This window comes from Danio aesculapii, chromosome 8, assembly GCF_903798145.1.
Source record: "Danio aesculapii chromosome 8, fDanAes4.1, whole genome shotgun sequence".
Taxonomy (NCBI): domain Eukaryota; kingdom Metazoa; phylum Chordata; class Actinopteri; order Cypriniformes; family Danionidae; genus Danio; species Danio aesculapii.
The window spans coordinates 3,953,765-3,976,131 of NC_079442.1; the positions used below are offsets into that span (position 1 = coordinate 3,953,765).

Sequence of the window (22,367 nt, forward strand, 5' to 3'; positions counted from 1 at the left end):
TCAGCGTAGTCCCTTTATTAATCAGGGGTGGCCACAGCGGAATGAACCGGCAACTTATCCAGCATATGTTTTACACAGCAGATGCCCTTCCAGCTGCAACAATATATATATATTACAACCCCTACAACAGGAGTCTACAATAAATAATACACATAAATGTAAAAAATGACAACAATAACAACACACAATGCCATATATTATTAAACACAGAACAAAATAGAATAAGATGACATACTTGTCTGTATGTAATCCAATTAGGAGGCCAGGGTGGCCCGTGAGATTTCCCACGTGTCCAACTAAAATTCCTCGCTCCTCATGGAAGCCAATCAGCGGCCCGGCGCTCCTATTACCCACCGCCAGCAGGACTCCAGCCTGCCATACCTGCGCTCAAGTGCTCAGAAGATGCTGATGCAATAGACAGAGTGATGAGGTAACAATTTGTACCCGAGACCCGCTTGACATGTGTACGTTGGCCTTCAGTCTGATAAATTATGTACCAAAAATGTGTTCAGAATAATAACTTCATACCCCCGTCCCCCCTACACAAACACACACACTCTCTAAACCACAGGCTGAATGCGCAATGCTGTCATACACAAACTTTTACATCGCCACCTAACATCTAACCACACAGATGATTAAATGTCATTCAGAGCAACAATAGTCTGTGTACCAAAAAATTGTGTCAGACATATTTAGACCAAGAGTCATCTAATGACATATAAAGGTCACAGAAAATACAATTAAAATAAGATGTCATTTAAAATTTGTCCCAGGGTTTTACCCACTTGTCAGCAGCAAGTTTTTATTTATTTATAATATAATTAATTTAGTATAATTGCTTTATTATATATTTTAATAATTGGAATTCAGTTAAAATGTGTAAAATTTGTAATTCAATTGCTATATTAAATATTTAATATGATGTCGATTATAACGTAGGATGTCTTGCCTATTTTTTATTTACTTTGTTTACATTTATTCGTTCATTCCTTCAGGTATAGCCTTGAGGAAAAGTTGTCCATAAATAAATAATAATCTTTAATTTAATAATAGATGAAAATTCAAAAATAAAAGTATTGCCATTTTAGCTTATTTTTTTCCCCCTAGAAAATGACAATATTTGTCAATCAAAATTGGTTTTTGATTCTAATTGATAATCGATAATAATTGATAATAATCTATAATTCAATAATATTTCTTGCAAATTTCAGATAAAAATATTGCCATTTTGAGCTTCTTTTTTCCTTCAGAAAACGACAATATTTATCAATCAGGTATAGATTTGAATAAAAGTAGTTTCATTCTATAAATCAAAAATAATAATTATTTTATTAAAATAAAAATACTGCAATTTTTGGCCTTTTTCCCTCCAGAAAACGACAGTATTTATTAATCAGGTATAGGACTGAGTAAAATTGGTTTTATTCTATAAATTGATAATAATCTATAATAATCAATACTTTGATCATATTTTTTGCCATTTTAAATTAAAATATTGCAATTTTTGATTTGAGCCTCGGCTGGGTCAGTTGGCGTTTCTGTGTGGAGTTTGCATGTTCTCCCCTTGCTCATGTGGGTTTCCTCCGGGTGCTCCGGTTTCCCCCACAGTCCAAAGACATGGTACAGGTGAATTGGGTAAGCTAAATTGACCGTAATGTATGAGTGTGTGTGGATGTTTCCCAGTGATGGGTTGCGGCTGGAAGGGCATCCGCTGCGTAAAACCTTTTGCTGGATAAGTTGGTGGTTCATTCCGCTGTGGCGACCCCAGGTTATTAAAGGGACTAAGCCAAAAAGAAAATGAATGAATGAATAAATCCCAATGACTCCCATATGATTTGTTCAGCGATTCACCCCCCCCCCCCCAACCCCCAAGAAAATGACAGTATCTTTAAATTAGGTAAATGCTTGAGTTAAAGTTGTTTTATTCTAAAAAACAATAATAATCTTTAATCCTATAATATCTCTTGCAAATTTCAAAATAAAAATACTGCCATCTTAAGTTTCTATTTTCCCTCCAGAAAATGACTAAATTTATCAGTCAGGTATAGCATTGAGTAAAATTTGTTTTATTCTAATTGATTATAATTGATAATAATCTATAATTTGATCATATTTCTTTCAAATTTAAAAGAAGTATATTGCAATTTTTATTTATTTTTTTGCCTCCAGAAAACGACAATGTTTATCAATCAGGTATAGGTTTGAGTAAAATTATTTTTATTCTATTAACTAATAATAATCTATAATTTGATCATATTTCTTGCAAATTTCAGATAAATATATTCTTTTTCCTTCCAGCAAATGACAATATTTGTCAGTCAGGTATAGCATTGAATGTTATTACTCTATTGAATGGGTGTTATCAGTGGTTATTAGCTGATAGATATGGGCCATTAGGGGTCTTCTGCATCTACTAGTAGCTCTGCACAGTTTATTTCCAACCCTAATTAAACACACCTGATCAAACTAATTAAGACTGTTTGAAACCTACAGGTAAAGCTGTGGCCACACTGTAGTTTGTGTGTGTGAAATTCTGTCGTATGGCGCTGCGAAAATGGGCGGGATTAAACAAGATTATTAGACATTAAAAAAAGCGAGCGATTGCTCCATGTTTTAAATTTTTGTCCAGAGAGGTCCTGTTTTGATCCTCGATTGGTCTCACGCTGTCAAGTGATGCGATTTCGCAGGTCAGAGTTCACCAAGCTTGAACTTTGCACCGCAGCAACATGCGAAACTTGACGCATGACCCCGCGTTTCCAGTCTGACGCATTCGCATGCGTATAAATTGAAGTCTATGTTAGGAAAAGCCCAGTGTGACCGCAGCTTAAATGTGTCAGAGCAGGGTAGGAACTAACTGTGCCAAACAACTCCAGCCCTCCAGGAACTGAGTTTGACACCCCTGGTGTGAAACATACAGTACATTGAAATTGAAATTTTTGTAGTTGTGTCTTTTACACTGCAAAAAAAGTTGGCTCTACTCAAAATTGTTAGGCAAGTTGCTGCAGAGCTTTTTTGAATTGACTCAACTTTCAACTCAAGTTCTGCACTTGACTAGATTTAAGGTGAGTAAGCTCAAAAATGTCCTGAAGCTGGTTGCCTTACAATTTTAAGTTGAGTCAACTTTTTTTTACAGTGTATGTATGTATGTATATATATATATATATATATATATATGTATATATATATATATATATATATATATATATATATATATATATATATATATATATATATATATATATATATATAAACATACATACACACACAAACTTGAAGTCAGGATTATTAGTCCTCCTGAGTTATTTGCCCCCATATATATTTTCCCCAAGTTTTGTTTATCAGAAAGAAGATTTATTTTTTTCCAACACATTTTTAATCATAATAGTTTTAATAACTCATTTCTAATAACAGATTTTTTTAAAATCTTTGCCATGATGACAGTAAATAATATTTTGGATATTTTTCAAGATGCTAGTATTCAGCTTAAAGTGACATTTAAAGGCGTAACTAGGTTAATTAGGCAAGTTAGGGTAATTAGGTAAATCATTGTATAATGATGGTTTGTTCTATAGACCAGTGTTTTCCATTCCTGTTCCTGGAGGCACACCAACAGTGCATATTTTGGATGTCTGCCTTATCTGACCCATTTATTTCAGGTTTTGAAGTCTCTTCTAATGTTCTGCTGAGTTGATTCAGGTGTGTTTGATTAGGAAGAGATTGAAAATGTGTACCGTTGGTGTGCCTTTAGGAACAGGGTTGGGAAACACTGCTATAGACAATCAAAAACAGATATTGCTGAAGGGGGCTAATAATATTGACCTTAAAATGGTGTTTAAAAAATTAAAAACAGCTTTTATTCTAGCTGAAATAAAACAAATAAGACTTTCACCAGAAGAAAAAATATTATCAGACGTACTGTGAAAAGTTCCTTGCTCTGTTAAACACCATTTGAGAAATATTTGAAAAAAAAACAATACAGCCCTAATAATTTGACTTCAGCTGTATATATTATTTCCATAGCAGAGTATCCATATCATTGGATGCATCATTCTGGTGAACGACTCCCTCAATTACCTGATGGCATCCCCAGTAAATCCCAACATCCACACGGCTGCCAAATCAACAACACTCCATTCTGAACTCTGGAATTATCCGCCTTGGCAATTGATACATAAACAGTGTAGTAGTATTAGCTGACAGATATGGCCTAATGAAGTAAAAACGGAGTGTGTGGGAGGGGGGTCTGAATCATGCTGTGTGTTCTGGGGGCCACAGAAAATAAACAAATACACACACACACACACACACACACACACACACACACACACACACACACACACACACACACTAGAGGGGGACTCCAAAGGGTAATCTCTACTCAATGGGCAAGATGCAACGTGTGTAGGTGAGCTGCTAAAATGATGTGTATCTGTCATTAGGGGATTCTAGGGGGGATCTCCCTCTATACTGTAACATCATTTCATATCCCACATGGAGATGTGTTTTGATGGAGCCAAGAATGTTGACAATGCAACAACAGGTCATCTTTATTGTAAGTTAGACCTTATGAAATGAGGAGCTGTCACTTTAAATCGGAAGGACATTAAAACACTGTAAAAAATTACATGTAATAATTTAGTGGATTGAACAATGAAACGGCGACACGGTGGCTCAGTGGTTAGCACTGTCGCCTCAAAGCAAGAAGGTCACTGGTTTGAGTCCCACCTGGGTCAGTTGGCATTTCTGTATGGAGTTTGCATGTTCTCCCCGTGTTGGCGTGGGTTCCTCCGTGTGCTCCGGTGTCCTCACAGTCCAAACACATGCGCTATTGGTAAATTGGCTAGGCTAAATTGTCCGTAGTGTATGTGTGTGAATGAGTGTGTATGGATGTACCCAGTACTGGGTTGCAGCTGAAAGAGCATCCACTGTGTAAAACATATGCTGGATAAGTTGGTGGTTCATTCACTGTGGCGACCCCCGATAAATAAAGAAACTAAGGATGAACAGGGAGACTGAAGGAAAATGAATGAACTGAAATAATTAAGTTGTCCCCTCCAAAAATCTCAAGAGTTGTGTTATTTCAAGCTCATTTTAAAAAAGTAGCTGAACAAGTTTTTTTTTTTGAGTGTATATTCTTTTTTTTCTGTACTAACACTCAGAAAAGGACTTTTGAACCTAAAATATGTCTGGATTCATCTACTCTTGTTGATCTTTCATGGAAACTCCTACTGGACATTATTAACCACAGCTAAAATAAATGGCGCCAATAAGAAAACTGAATAATTCCAGTGTTTCCTCTAGGATTTTTTTTTTCCAGCTGTGGCGGCAGACTCTGTTGGGCCTTTTACATAGATCTTTTACATACCTGTGGCGTTATTTCATTGACAAATGTCATGAGCGCATTCATGTAATATACGAGCGTGTGAATCTCTGTGCTCAAACGCCGATTTCCTCTGTTCGTGCACAATATTTCTTGCACACCCCTCAAATATACCCTGCTCAAGTGCAGATTTTCTGTGTGCTCTCAAATAACGCTGCTGAAGTGCGATTTTAGTGCGTTTATGTAACAAGTATGTCTCCAACATTTTTTAGATTTGCTAGTAATATTTATGAATGTCTCCAATAGACCTACAGAGCGGTTTTAATGCGTCCTAAAGTAAAGTGAAACGTTTATAAACTCCAGCAAGATAAAGTCATTGTATGCAGAGCCATAGACCTTTATTTATAAATGAAGTAAAATTATGGAAACTGTATTCATCATAACTGAAAGCCACGTCGTGTTTGCTGACCTCACACATCCCGCACCTGTCAGTCAGTCAGTCAGCATGTCACTTTAAACGGTTTAACAAATAACGCACAGCACCACTACGATTACAGAAAAGTTTGTGCTGTTATAATTCACTTATCTTTTAATACGTTTTATTGCGATTTATAACCCGCTATTAAAAAAAACGGCTGAATGTTTTGAATGAGAAGCTGTAATGAAGCTGGAATGAAGCTGGAATGAAGCTGGAAGAATGAATATAGCGGAAACCATGAATTCTCGTCAAATACTAGAGACTATCAGATAATTCAATCAAAATTTGTATCTATTTTGTATCTATTTTTATTTTATTTTACTATTCTGTGAGTGGATCTCGGGCTTTGTTGTACTGTATATTGTTCAAAATCTAAAATGTTCAATACAGAAAAGGACCTTAGCTGCTTGTTTGAACTACGTTATTAAAATGAGTTGAAGCAACACAATTCTTACTTTTTTTGGAGGGGGGGGGGGGGTGTGGTCAATCACTAATATACACTACCTGACAAAAGTCTTGTCGCTTACCCAAGTTTTATAACCAAAAATAACAACTTAATGTCTAGCTCATCATTTAGTGTCAGATGTGGCTTATATGAAGGGCAAAGGCCTCTAGATTAAGCTTATTTGACCAAAATAAAGTATGATCATGAAAGAAAGTGTTCTTGCAGGACTCCCAGAGTTCATCAAGATTCTTTGGATTCATCTTCAATGCCTCCTCCATCATCTTACCCCAGACATGCTCAATAATGTTCATGTCTGGTGACTGGGCTGGCCAATCCTGGAGCACCTTGACCTTCTTTGCTTTCAGAAACTTATGAGGAGCGCTATCCTGCTGAAGAATTTGCCCTCTCCTGTGGTTTGTAATGTAATGGGCAGCACAAATGTCTTGATACCTCAGGCTGTTGATGTTGATCATCCACTCTGCAGATCTCTCGCACACCCCCATACTGAATGTTACCCCAAACCATGATTTTTCCTTCACCAAACTTGACTGATTCTCTGAGACTCTTGGGTCCACGCGGGTTCCAGTAGGTCTTCTGCAGTATTTGTGATGATTTGGATGCAGTTCAACAGATGATTCAGCAGAAAAATTGACCTTCTAACACTTATCTAAATCATCAACTAGAAGTCAAGTTATTATTTGTTGCTCTTACAACTACAATCGATGACAAGGCTTTTGTCAGGTAGTGTATTTTGTAAAAAAAACTATTAATGTAATCGATTTGTGTTGGGACAACATGAAGAAATTATGTGGAACCCAGCATTTGTTTTACAGTGAAGATTGGGTCGTCACATTTCGGTTTCTTGGAAGAGATCATGTTAGAATAACTTCAGCGAAAACTTCTATGCAGCATCTGGTTATGCAAGTTTAATTTTGCAAATGAGAGCACGTCATTCATGCCAAATGAGGAAACACACACGCTCTCCAGCAGCGAGTACTGAAAAAAGAATGGAGACTTGCTAATTTGAATATTACTTTTTATAGAGCAAAATAGAGGAAGTAAACACTATTTCCACCGACTGAACCCATGACGTGTACTAACACTTGTGTAGAACCATGCTTAGGGTGTTCATTCAAAAGTGAAGAACAGAAATGGTGCATTACCATGATTTTCATATGGCTGACACATGGAAATATAAACCTATTCTTAAGATTGTTTTGTTTTTTAAATTAAAGGCCCTTCATCAACAGAATTTGAAGGTTGTTTTAATTCATAATCCTTACCAAGTTTTATTAACTGAATGAGAATTAAAGATACAAGTTTTAAAAATAATTACTGCCATATTTATAGACAACTAGAAATATTGATTAATAGCCTTATGTTTTATAATAAAATATTTATGTTATGTCTTATTTTATGCCATAACATTATTATTATTATTATTATTATTATTATTATTATTATTATTATTGTTATTATTATATTGTTATTATTTTATTATTATTAATATCATTATTATTAATAATATTATTAATAATATTATTTATGGCATAACAATATTATTAATATTATGATTAATGCCATAACTTTATTATTATTATTATTATTATTATTATTATTATTATTTATTATTATTATTATTATTGTTATTATTATTAATAATATTATTATTATAACATTATTTATGGCATAACAATATTATTAATATTATGATTAATTGCCATAACTTTATTATTAGAAATAACAATTATTGATAATAACATTATTATTTATTTATTATTGTTCAATTTTTGTTTGTTTGATTGTTAATTTATATATTTATTTAATTTTTTAATGCCATAACATTATTTATTAATAATAACAACAATTCTTATTAATAACATTATTATTTAATGCCATACCATTATGTATGCCATAACAATATTATTAATATTATTAATTCTCATGTATTAACTGAATGAGAACTAAAGATACACACTTTATAATAATTACTGCCATATTATTGTTAACTAGAAATATTTATACAAAAAATAAATGCCTTTTTATATTATGTCTTATGTTGCATGGGTATATATATATATTATAATATATCTATATATATATATATATATATATTATATATATTATATATACTATATATCTATATATATATAATATCAAGCAGACAAACACCCATGCATTTGTAAAAAATATTTTATTTATTTATTTATTTATTTATTTATTTATTTATTATTTATTTATTTATTTATTTATTTATTTATTTATTTATTTATTAATGCCATAACATTATTATTAATAATACAATTATTATTTAATACCATAACATTATTATTTAATGCCATAACTCTATTATTGCCATAATAATATTATTAATATGATTAATTCTCATTTATGTGACTAAATGAGAAGTAAAGATACACAGTTTATAAATAATTACTACCATATTTATTGCCAATATAGAAATATTAATGCCTTATGTTTTATGTCTTATGTTGCATGGCATATATATTTTAATAGACAAAAACACACATTGTATTCATCAACGTTATTGATTTTTATTTTATGCCAGATCAATATTATTATTAATGCCATAACATTATTTATTAATAATAACACGATTATTTAATGCCAAAACTATATTGTTAATATTATTAATTCTCATTTATTAACCCGAATGAGAATTAAGATACACATTTTATAAATAATTACTACCATATTTTTGCCAACTAGAAATATTGACTAAAGAAACAGCTTATGTTATATATAATGTCATGTTGCATGGTAATATTTTTTTTTCAATAGACAAAAACACATTGTATTTATCAAAATGATACATTTTATTTTAAGCCATAACAATATTTATTATTATTAATGCCATAAAATTATTTATTATTAATAATAACATTATTATTTATTGCCATAACATTATTTATGCAGTAACAATATTATTAATTCTCATTTACCTGAATGAAAATTAAAGATGCACGTTTTATAAATAATTACAACCATATTTATTGCCAACTTGAAATATTAATGCCTCATTTTTTTCATATTATGTCTTATGTTGCACGGGTAAATTATTTCAATAGACAAAACCACATTGCATTTATCAAAAGTATTGATTTTTATTTTATGCCATAACATTATTATTATTATTATCATCATCATTATTATTATTATTATTATTATTATTATTATTATTATTATTATTATTATTATTATTATCATCATCATTATTATTATCATCATTATTATTATTATTATTATTATTATTATTATTATCATCATCATCATTATTATTATTATTATTATTATTATTATTATTATCATCATTATTATTATTATTATTATTATTATTATTATTATTATTAATATTATTATTAATGCCATAACAATATTTAAGAATTAAGTCATCAGAATATTAAGTAAAGATCATATTCTATGAAGATATTTAGTAAATGTCCTACTGTAAATATAGCAAAACCTATTTTTGATTAGTAATGTGCACTGCATTTCAATTTACAGATCATTTTCTCAGTATTTACATATTACAGATTTTTTTTCAAAGGAAAATGTATTTATTCAACATTCACCTGATGCATAAATATCAATTACACAAAAGACACTTCAGACTGTTAAGCGGATATCAAATATTTCACTACAGATTTAGTTTTTCATCATAAAACACAGCTTTGGTCTGAAAAGCAGAACTACCGTAGTTTAAGTAGTGTTACATCAATAAAGGAAGAGTGTATACTTCATGCTGCACTGTGGGAAGCCTGAAACTATTTTAAAGAAGAGGGGGAAAAGACGAGTGAGTAATTAGTGTCACGTGAATGTCGATTATAGATCCATTAAGGAGCAATTACTGCCTATCTTTCAACAATATCAACACACATATTCATTCATTTTCCTTCAGCTTAGTCTCTACTTCAGAGGTCACCACAGCGGAATGAATCACCAACTATTCCAGCATATGTTTTTTTACATAGCGGATGCCCTTCCAGCTGCAACCCAGTACTGGGAAACACCCATACACACTCATTCTCACACACACCCACACACACGCACACGCACACACACACACAAACAAACAAACTTTGGACAATTTAGTTCAGCAAATTCACCAATACTGTATGTGTTTGGACTGTCGGGGAAACCGGAGCACCTGGAGGAAACCCACGCCAACACGGGGAGAACATTCAAACTCCAAACACAGAAATGCCAACTGACCCAGCCGGGACTCAAACCAGCTACTTTCTTACTTTGAGGCGACAGTGCTAACCACGGAGCCACTGTGCCGCCTCAACACACACATTACTTTATAATAAACATAAAATCACATTACTACAGAAGCCATGGTAAATCATTTCATTTTAGTCCACTTGAAACAGCAAACCAAATAGGAACTTAAAATCAGGTAAAAAAAAAAAAACAGCTTACCACGGATACACTGTAAAAAAACCCCAACCCAAGCTCATTCTGAAAACGTACCCCATATACATTTCTGGAGAGCGCCAAATACGTGCCAGGAGTTCCTTTTTTTTGCAGTTTTGTTTTCGCAAATCCACCAGAGGTCACTGTGTACACTTATTGAGATCTTAAATCTCAAATTTCTCTCGCGAGTGCTGATGTTCTTTTGCAAATCCACCAGAGGGCGCTGTGTACACTATTGAGATCTTAAATCTAAAATTTTCTTCTCGTAAATGGCTGATGTTCTCTCGCAAATCCACCAGAGGGCGCTGTGTACGCTTTTTGAGATCTCAATTTCTCTCGCGAGTGCCATTTCGCGGCCTGCTGTTCTCTCGGTAAATCCACCAGAGGCCCTGTCGACTGACTGATGACCACCCTCCTCCTTCCTAAACCCAGCCGATAGTCTTTTCAAAAGCACTGATTGACCAGCGCCCACACACTTTCCTAAACCCAACCGACAAATTTAAAAAACAATTCACAAAAGAAAAGCCCTCGTCTGATTTTTACCACGATTTACCACATTCTCACCCTGTTATTTACTTGTTTATTTAATTTTTTTAGAATTCTGTTTTGTCTTACCTACTTTCTGGAACCGTTCTTCACTGGACTCGAATCTCGTCGTCATGGTCATCTCCTCTCTGACTCCGACGTACATGACGAGCTACGGGACAAAGAGCGGGAAAGCCGTCCATATGGAGGTAAGCGGTCAGCTGGTAAGCGTGAAAAGGAACGATGTCTTACCGCCTCGTAGAATTCGTTTAAAAGACGAAACGTAGCCATACGTATATTTGGCTACATAATTCGCGATCTCCAGAAATGTTTATAGGGCTACGTTTTCAGAATGAGCCTATATTGAAAAAAAGACCAAAAGTCCATGTTGCTTTAATTAAGTTAATCAACTCAATTTTTTGAGTTATACAAAGTTTAGCTTAATATATTCAGTCAGTTTGAGTGAAAAAGTTCAGTTAAATTCAACTAAAAATGTTATTTTTTTTACAGTGTAAGAAAATAAAGTACAACTAAATTCAGATATATTAAATGTACTCAACCTTTGTATGCTAATTAAAGTTAGTTTAATTACACGAAGTTTAACTTAAAATATTTATTCAGTTTGACTGACGACTAGAAAACTTAATTTGATTCAACTAAAAAAAAAGTACGAATTTTTTACAGTGTAAGAAAATAAATAAAGTATAAATAAATCCAGATATAAATGTTCCAGGTATAAATGTCTGCGTCCTTACGTAGCTGTTTGACGGAAAAAAAGTCAACGCTTATCTCCTCAATGCCTGCTCCCAACTGTTCTTTCAGGGATGCAAAACGCACAAGGGAATTCCCTTTCGGATAGGAAAGGCGGTCTTGTCAGGACACTTTCCTAAGGGAAGCCTTTTTTTTTTTTCAGACTGGAAAAACTGCTTTACACCTGTCACGCTCCACTTGTTTTTATTTCCACGACTATTATGACGGAGCACAATGAATGATTGACTGGAGTTTGTCTACGGAAAGGGTTTCAGGCTGAAAAGGACTCTCCTCATGCATTTTGCATGCAGGGATTCCGGGGAAGCGCTCGCTATCCCTGATCTCGATCTCGCTCATTTCTAATACGCAGCGGAAAAAGGCAAGGTTGTAACGGGTGTATAATCAAATTAGTTGTGTGTGTTTTCCAGGCTGTGCGAGGGGGCATTTTTGTGTCACTGTTGTGTCCCAGACTTATTCCTACAGGCTGATGAAGAGATTATTGACATAAATAATAATGGAAGACTTATTTAGAGACTGTCTGACAATGGGTTTCATACAGTGATTTTGGGACAGAATGCATTAGCGTATACGCACAGTGTTTTTCAGCCAACCATAAACTGAAAGGTTGAGGTGACTGTTTTATTAGGAAGGTTTATTTCACAGCACTGATTGTTGTAATGTAATAAAATACAATCAGTTTAAATAGACTTAAGCATTCATTTAGTTGTTCAAGTGTAAAACGAGAGAAAAGACCATCAGTAGCAGCAGGCGAGCGCAAAAACTCCAGTGAAAATACTGTGGTAAACTTCTGTATTTGAAAGACATGGTGTGGGAATGGAATTGAATGCAGTGCTTATTGTTTGGTCTGAAACTCACTTTATATCGTATATCAGCCAGTGAAGATCACTGATTTCTCAAGAAATCAGATATTAAACTCTGCGATTTTATAATGTCACGACAATTAACCGGAAGCATTTGAGCTGGCGGACCTGGAAATTTAAAGTCAACATGGAAAGATTAGATTAATAGCTGTTCATCTTGAGTTAAAAGCGTTGGGTCATTGATTCTGATGGCTTTTTTAGGGTGTAACTTTTACAAGCCAACATTTGAACAAAATCACTCCACATGTCATTGAAAACAGGAAAAAAAATCAAAAGACGTTTCTTAATGGCGGAAGGCCTATTCAGCAGGATAATACACTACCTGACAAAAGTCTTGTCGCCTATCCAAGTTTAGGAACAACAAATAATAACTTGACTTCGAGTTGATCATTTGGTATCAGAAGTTGGCTTATATGAAAGGTAAAGGCTTCTAGATTACGCTTATTTGACCAAATAATAATGATTTTTAATTATTTAATTAGGACAGTAAGGTCTTAAGGACAGTAAGGTCTGACTTTGCTTAGACAAAAGTCTGTCACTGAACAGAAATAATGTCCGTATAGAATATGTGGTCATGCTGCAGTGGAAACAGAATGAATATTGTGTCTGACTCCATCATGAGCTTGGAGGACTGCATCCATACATCTCTGAATGACTCAAATCACTGATTAATAAAGTCATCTGGAATGACAAAGAAAGCGTTCATAGCAGGACTCCCAGAGTTCATCAAGAGTCTTTGGATTCATCTTCAACGCCTCCTCTTCATCTTACCCAGACATGCTCAATAATGTTCATTTCTGGTGACTGGGATGGCCAATCCTGGAGCACCTTGACCTTCTTTGCTTTCAGGAACTTTGATGTGGAGGCTGAAGTATGAGAAGGAGCGCTATCCTGCTGAAGAATTTGCCCTCTCCTGTGGTTTGTAATGTAATGGCAGCACAAATGTCTTGATACCTCAGGCTGTTGATGTTGCCATCCCACTCTGCAGATCTCTCGCACGCCCCCATACTGAATGTAACCCCAAACCATGACTTTTCATTCACCAAACTTGACTGATATCTGTGAGAATCTTGGGTCCATGCGGGTTCCAGTAGGTCTTCTGCAGTATTAGTGATGCTGCTCAACAGATGATTCAGCAGAAAATCGACCTTCTGATCAACTAGAAGTTATTATTTGTTGCTCTTACAACTGGGACAGACGACAAGACTTTTGTCAGGTAGTGTAATTTGTAAAAACTATTAATGTAATCGACAACCTGATAACCCAACTGCGCATTTACCTATGGGATGTGTCGGGACCATCATATTCAATCCTTAGTCAACTTTTTAATACATTAAAGATCATGAAAGTCCAAGATTTTTTTCAACACATTTCTAAACATAAAGTTTTAATAACCTCATTTCTAATAACTGTTTTCTTTTTAAATTCTTCTCTTGGTTTTTAAATCTCTAAATGGCCTGGCACCTTCATTGTCAGACGTGTTTATTGAGCATCAGCCAAGTCGGTCTCTTCGGTCATCTAACCACAGGACTGTTATGCATCCCTAAGTCTAGGCTGAAATGCAGGGGTGACCGTGCTTTCGCAGTAGCTGGTCCTATTGTGGAATGCTCTGCTCCTCTGTATTAAATCTGTTTCTGTTCCCTGATCCCTGTCTGTTTTTCAATCTAGGTTGAAATCTACCTCTTTGATTGGGCATTTTATCAGTGAAAATTGTCTGTTTTAGCTATAATTTGCATTCATTCATTTTCTTTTTCGGCCTTAGTCCCTTTATTGATCTGGGATAACCACAGCAGAATGAACCGCCAACTTATCCAGCACATGTTTTACGCAGCGGATGCCCTTTCAGCCCAGCTATAATTTAAACTTTTTCTCTGTTGTGATTTGTACTGTGCAGCACATTGGTCAACCTCTGGTCGTGTAAATAGTGCTATATAAATAAATGGACATTGACTTGGACATTTGTCATGATGACAGCACATAATATTTTGACTAGATATTTTCAAGATGCTAGTATTCAGCTAAAGAGTCATTTAAATGCTTAACTAGGTTAAAGTTTAGGTAATTAGGCAAGCCATTGTATAACAGTGGTTTGTTCTGTAGACAATCCAAAACACATATTGCTTAAAGGGGCTAATAATATTGACCTTAAAATGGTTTATAAAAATAATAATAAAATTCTAGCCCAATAAAACAATGAGACTTTCTCCCGAAGAAAAAATATTATAGGAAATACTGTGAAAAATTCTGACTTTATTTATATGCTGAAGTATTCAGGTGAGCTTGAATGTTTTAGGTTAATATTGTGGGTAAATTTAACACCATGTCAGTAAATAGTACCGCGATTTTTGAATACCCTCATATCTTTCTGATCTGACCTTTAACCTTGAGAACAACAGGAAACATCTAATATCTAATCTGCTTTCACTACCTGTTGACCTTTATTAATTAATCCGAGAATATGTCCTTATTTGACTTCTGCAGAAACTCCGACCTTTCACTGTTGCTGATCCTTCAGAGAAACTTGAGGAATTGAGCTTGTGTTTGTTGTTTGTGCGTGTGTGTGTGTGTGTGAGAGAAACCATTGAAGTCTGAGAAAACAAACAAATGCAAACAGGACAAACTGATCAATGCTCTGTTGAGTTCATGCAGGGGACATGAAGAGACTGGCTTAACCAGTGGAGACACAAAGACCCCCGTGTGTGTGTGTGTGTGTGTGTGTGTGTGTGTTTTCAGTGAATGTGTGATAAATGATCTGCCTGTCTGTGAATGTATGAATGCATGTGAGAGTGTGCCTCAGCATGTGTGTGTGTGTCAGATGAGACACTATCGCCTGGTCAATTAAACCACTAACTTACATTGATCATCTCCACATCAAAGTAGCTTCCCTAAATCCCAGGCCTTTTTTCCAGACATCTGGTGTATTGATATCAAACTGTCCTCGGAGACGGCGCTGCTCGACTGAAGCTCATAGTTTGGGTCCAGAGAAGAGCTTTTGTGACCCAAACTCACACCCTGCAGTGAAGCTGAGACTGATTTCATGATATAGAGATGTTTTAGAGGCAGCGTGGTGGCTCAGTGGTTAGCACTGTTGCCTCACAGCAAGAAGGTCGCTGGTTCGAGTCCAGGCTGGTCCAATTGGCATTTCTGTGTGGAGTTTGCATGTTCTCCCAGTGTTGGCATGGGTTTCCTCTGGCAAACACATGCGCTATAGGTGAATTGAATAAACTAAATTGGCCGTAGTGTATTAGTGTGTATGAGTGTGTATGGGTGTTTCCCAGTACTGGGTTGCAGCTGGAAGGGCATCCGCTGTCTAAAACATATGCGGAATAAGTTGGCGGTTCATTCCGCTGTGGCGACCCCTGATGAATAAAGGGACTAAGCCAAAGGAAAATGAATGAACGAATGAGATGTTTTGGAGTCATTGTGACATCACACAATACAGCCTCACAACACTTTGTGAAGAATGTATTATAATGCGCACAAAAAATAATGCGCACAATTAATATACAGACTTTATTGCAGTGTAACGTGTGGCTCGGTTTATCATGATAAATATCAATTACATGATGTGAATCAATATTGAGTACAAATTATTGTGTGGAAAAACACAGACTTACTGCTGCAACGCCACTGGTGAGTTTTGATCATGTGGGGCAAAAGAGATTTTAGTGAGAAGTGTGTGTAGGGGCAAGGTGTAATGTTAAGGCCAATGTACAATTGTACAGTTTAAAAAGGAAAGAAAAAATAAAGTTCTGGAAATGCACAGATTCAAATACAAAGCAAAAACAATGGATGCGTGTGTATTGTTTTTCTTTTTAATATTTTAAATATTAATAACAATAATAATAACAATAAAATAATAATAAGTAAAATACCTAATAAAATAAATAATATAATAAATATAATATAATATTAATACAAAAAATTAAGAAATAATTGTATATTTAATTTTTATATAGTATATAATATTAATATATTATATTTTATAAGAATTATTACTAGATATATAGATATATATATATATATGTATATATATATATAGTATATATATATATATATATATATATATATATATATATATAATAGTATATATATATATATATATATATATACACACACACCACACACCAGTTGAAATCAGAATTATTAAACCCCCTCTTGATTTAAAAAAATATATACTTTTCCAAATGAGGTTTAACAGAGCAAGGAAATTTCACAGTATGTCTGATAATATTGTTTCTTCTGGGGAAAGTCTTATTTCTTATATATTAATTTCTTACTTAACGTTATGTCCAATATATATGCAGATTATTATATTTAAGCTAAATACAGATTAAAAATGGTTTTCTTTACTATCATGAAAATGACTCTAGTAGGGTGTACTCAACTATGTACAGTTGCCTTGAATCGGGCCAAAGTACGCTTGTCCCCCCTCCCGTCTCCCCCAACAGCCCACACTCACATTACATTCGGGCCTGGGCACGTTTACATCATCGAAGAAGCGCTCTCGCTCAGCACAGTGGTAGGATTTCTGTAGGTATATCGTTGTTTAAGTCATTTGATATGCAGTGACACGCAGTCAGATATTAGTCGAAGAGATCGCCACTTTTGACAGCTCATAAACAATCATAAAGTCATCATGCTGCAGGTATCAGGAGGTTTGCTGAAGGTGCGGAGCTTTTCGTGCAGGTAAGAGGTTTGCGTCTTTATAAACTACGACAGTTTGCGTTCATTGAACAGTAAGAACGATTAATAAAAGCATATGAAACAGTCAATTAAAAGTCACGTCTCGCTTTCAGTTATTGGTCTTGGCGCGTTTTGCACTCACACACAAGCGTACCGCACCAAAGCCCAAGTGAACCGGGCTCTGGCACACCTCTTCCAACTGGGCCAGGGCCGGCCAAGTGAACCGTGCCTGAGCCTGAAATCAGAGCACTCTCACTTCTCAATTGATCCGGGAAACGGGCCTGGGCACGGTTCGGATAACATAGTGTGAGTAGGCCCTAAAACATATAAAAAGTGCAAACTTGCTAGATTTCAGCAAGTTTCTGTTTTGTTTTTACCCCTTATCTTTAGTTTAAAACTAAAATGAACAAAACAATAATTATTAGAACAATATAGCCATTAAAGACAACAAAATCCTCTCAAAATAACATATATGAATGCAGAAGCACACAATGTAAATATACGTCTGGGATAAATTCAGTCAATGTTTTAGTTTTTTGCATAACCGTCTGCCTTTGTCTTGCGTGTCTATAATTATTACATAACCCGTTCAGAAATAGCACTTTATAAAAACGCCTTGCCCAATATAAACTCAGACGAGATAAAGCCTGCTTGTCCAAACAGCAGTGCATTTCCAAAACTAGTTCTCCTCTTTTACAGAAATGTGTGCACACACAACCGCAACTAAAGAAAGAAAAAAAAAAGTTGATGGTGGTGAACCTGTGCCCTTGTGTTTGGCCTGAAGTGACATGCGGAGAGAAATATGGTTGTAGTTCCACTGTGGCTTCCGGTTGATCTGCGGCCGCGACACCCCCCTCCTTCACTTCCTCTATTGGTCGTGACGTACTTCCTATCTCCGAGCGACTCTTTCCACACACTGTCTAAAGTGTGACAGCACTCGAGACACTGACTACACGTACATGGACATCAGTGATCTAATGATTTGCCTTCATGTTAATATGACACTAATATGGTTAAGGGGTTACATGGGTTGGTTTTGCATGTTCCTTCTATGTTTAACATGTTATAGTAGATAGTTCCATTAACGTCACCATTCAACGCTAGTTTCCTCTGGCGTTTCACGCAACAATAGTTCGTGTTTGTCATGGCATCATATGTGATTATGGCTGTTTCGTTTTTAAGTTTGCGACAAGTTCAGCTGCAGTTCATACTATTCACACCATGTGTGCAAATAGACGAAGGCGTATACTTAAGCAACAAGCCACCTCTGCCATTTTGTTCACTAACTTTTCCAACACAGGCTCATTTTGAAAACGTAGCCCTATATACGTTTCTAGAGATCGCGAGTTATGTAGCTGGAAGTACGGTATGGCAGCAGTTTCGTTTTTAAAATGAACGCTACGGGGCGGTATGACGCCATTTTCTTTTCGCGCTTACCAGCTGACGCTTACCTCCGTGTGACGGCTTTTCTGCAGTTACGTTTGTCCAGTAGCTCGCCGTGTACGTGGACTTAAGACGGATCTGGAGACGGGAAGTGGATGGGCGCTGGTCAGTCGGTGCTTTTGAAAACACTATTGGTTGGGTTTAGGGAAGGAGGAGCGTGGGTCAGTCGATCGGTCAATTAGTCAGTAGTTTACTGTAAAATTAGCACTTTTTTCGGTTTGTACCGTATTTTTAACGGTAAAATACTGGCACCACAGCTGCTGTTTTTTTACGGTAAATTTTATGGATTTATTTTTTACAGTGTATATATTTATTGTTTGAAAAGGTGATTTGAAGTGTTCATTTTTGTATTATTATTACAGTAAAACTGTACACATTGCTTTAAAGAGGCTACACAAAAGTCTTAAAGTACAAATAAACTTTTAACCACTCAGAACTTTCGAATATTAATAAAACACTGGACAAGGATGAATATTTCTAGTCCTCATGTTCTAGAAGCTTTTGCGTTTAACTTACATGACGTGGGAGACTATCTTAAATAACATGTCGTGAAATAGTAAATTCCTTTCCTATTAATATTTACAACATCTCACAGACATACTGCTCATATTCAACAGAGTCTTGAAATGATATGAATATCGTTTTTATTTCATTACATTTACATTTAGTCATTTATTTTGTGCAAGCGTGCATCTCAAACATACAATTCTACCATAATGAAATAACATCGTCTTTTATGGGTGTGATATTATCCTAAACTCTGATGTGAAATACGGTCATTTTGAGTATAACACTATAGAGGCGGTCCAGAAGTAAGGTTTAGCTGCAGGTGGAGGTGTTTTTTTCTTATTTCTGCTTTAGTCCTTGTAGTTTTGGGTGAGAAACTGAAGAGAAGCCTTCGCTCCAGACAGACCAAACCTCTGAATAAATGCCTGCAGATCCCAGTTACCTATTAAAAACCAGCAACAGGGTCTATCATTACTCCTGTACATCATTACTGTAAAGTATGTGTATGTTTTGCTGTAGCATAAACGGTCTACAAAATGAAAAAAAAAAAAAAAAAGACCTCCAACATCCAATTTAAATAAGAGATATTAATACACAGACTATGTAACATTTTCATTTTTCTTATTCTTATAACTAGTCTAAATAAATAATTAATTAAATAAATAATCATAAAAAGTGATAATATAATAGTAATAAATAAAAAAGTAATAAAATAATAGTTATATTGATAATAATAATAATAATGTAATAATAATTAAAAATAATAAAAATAGTTATAAAAATAATAATTACATTGATCATAATGCTAATAATAATGTAATAATAATAGTAATAAAATTATTATTATATTGATAATGATAATAATAATAATAATTAGTAATGATAATAATGATGATACTGCTACTACTACTAATAATAATAGTGATATAATAATAATAATAATAATAATAATAATAATAATAGTATTAACTATTATTATTATTAGTAGTAGTAGTAGTAATACTATAATAATAATAATTTTAACAATAATAGTGATCATGATGATTATGATAATAATAATAATGATAATAGTAATAATAATAGTGATAATAATAATAGTGATGATAATAATAATAATATTAACAATAATAGTGATATTAATAATAATAATGATAATAGTAATAATAATAGTGATAAAATAATAATAGTGATGATAATAATAATAATATTAACAATAATAGTGATATTAATAATAATAATGATAATAGTAATAATAATAATAGTGATAATAATAATAATAATAATAATAATAATAGTAATAATAATAATAGAGATAATAATAATAATAATGATAATAGTAATAATAATAATAGTGATAATAATAATAATAATAATGATAATAGTAAAAATAATAATAGTGATAATAATAATAGTGATGATAATAATAATAATATTAACAATAATCGTAATAATAATAGTGATGATGACGATAATAGTAATAATAATAATAATAATAATAATAATAATAATAATAATAAAATGATAATAGTGATGATGATAATGACGATGATGATAATAATAATAGTGATGATAATAATAATAGGGATAATTATAATAATAATTATATATATATATATTATATATATATATATATAGATATATATATATATATTTTTTTTTTTTTTTTTTTTAAGCTGGAAACCTTTAACCTCCATAGTATTTGTTTTTCCTATGAAAGCCAATGGTTACAGATCTTCAGCTTAAAAAAATCTTTGGCATTCTCATAAATGAATCCCATTTAGGACTGGAAACAATTAAAGAGAGTAGATCTGTTCATTTTTGCGTGAACTATCCCTTTAACCCCCTGCAACCTGTCTCATTACTCCATTACACACTCTCATTACTCCACCACATCCACATTACACTTTATTATTATGTTTTGTTTCTTTGTTGCTATAAATATAAATATGGGTAATTATATTAGCCTATTAGTCAAAATTAGTAGCCATGTGAATTTTTTTTCTTTTAAAAATATTTTCCAAATTGATGTTTAACAGAGCAAGGAAATTTTCACAGTATTTCCTATAATATTTTTTCTTCCGGAGAAAGTATTTTTGTTTTATTTCAGCTAGAATAAAAGCAGTTTTTACTTTTTTAAACCACGTAAGGTCAATATTATTAGCCCCCTTAAATATTTATATTGATGGTCTACAGAACAAGCCATTGTTATACCTTAATTACCTTAACTTTAACCTAATTAACCTAGTTTAATGTCATCATGGCAAAGACAATATAATCAGTTATTAGAAACGAGTTATTAAAGCTGTTATGTTAGAAATGTGTTTGAAAAATCCTCCATCCGTTAAACAGAAATTGTGGAAAAAATACGCAGGGGAGCTAATAATTCTGACCTCAACTGTACATATAGTACATTATGGGTATTTTTGACTGCGCTTCTCTGGCTGAACGCTTCTCTGTAGTTGTTACAAACAGTATATATCTGCTAGAGTTTAATGGTGAATCTTTTAAAGGCGCACGTGTCTGAGGGCCTCGGTGGGCTGTGAATCAGTGCGAGCGTCTCTTCTCGAAATAAAACACACAGCCTGTCACAGTGCTGGAGGTGGCAACATGAGAGAGAGAGTGTGTTTTGGCAGGACAAGCACATAAATACCAGACGTAACTCCGGCTGCTATGACAATATCACTTCTCCAATTCCGGCAATAACCACATTCCTAAAAGCAAATGTGAAATCACATTTGGAATAAAGTGCCAGCAAATGCCATCCAAAACCGCCGATTTAACCGCCATTTTTTTGGAGGATCTTTATTTGTTTCTTTTGTTTATTTCATGCAAATGGCAACTGGTGATTTTTATTTATTTATTTTTTTTGTAAAATTAGAGCAATGCTATAAA

The 22,367-nt window shown here is 33.8% G+C and overlaps 1 protein-coding gene across 1 annotated transcript in view; it reads right to left on the reverse strand.

Annotated features, from left to right (window-relative positions):
* Positions 1-19,824: 19,824 nt before the first annotated feature.
* The window catches only part of LOC130233141 (phosphatidylethanolamine-binding protein 4), a 190,774-nt gene continuing 188,231 nt past the window's right edge, over positions 19,825-22,367 (reverse strand). The window contains exon 7 of the mRNA XM_056463039.1: positions 19,825-19,917. Coding sequence (XP_056319014.1) covers positions 19,826-19,917 — 92 coding nt within the window. The 3' untranslated portion in view covers position 19,825. The remainder of the gene's footprint in view (positions 19,918-22,367) is intronic.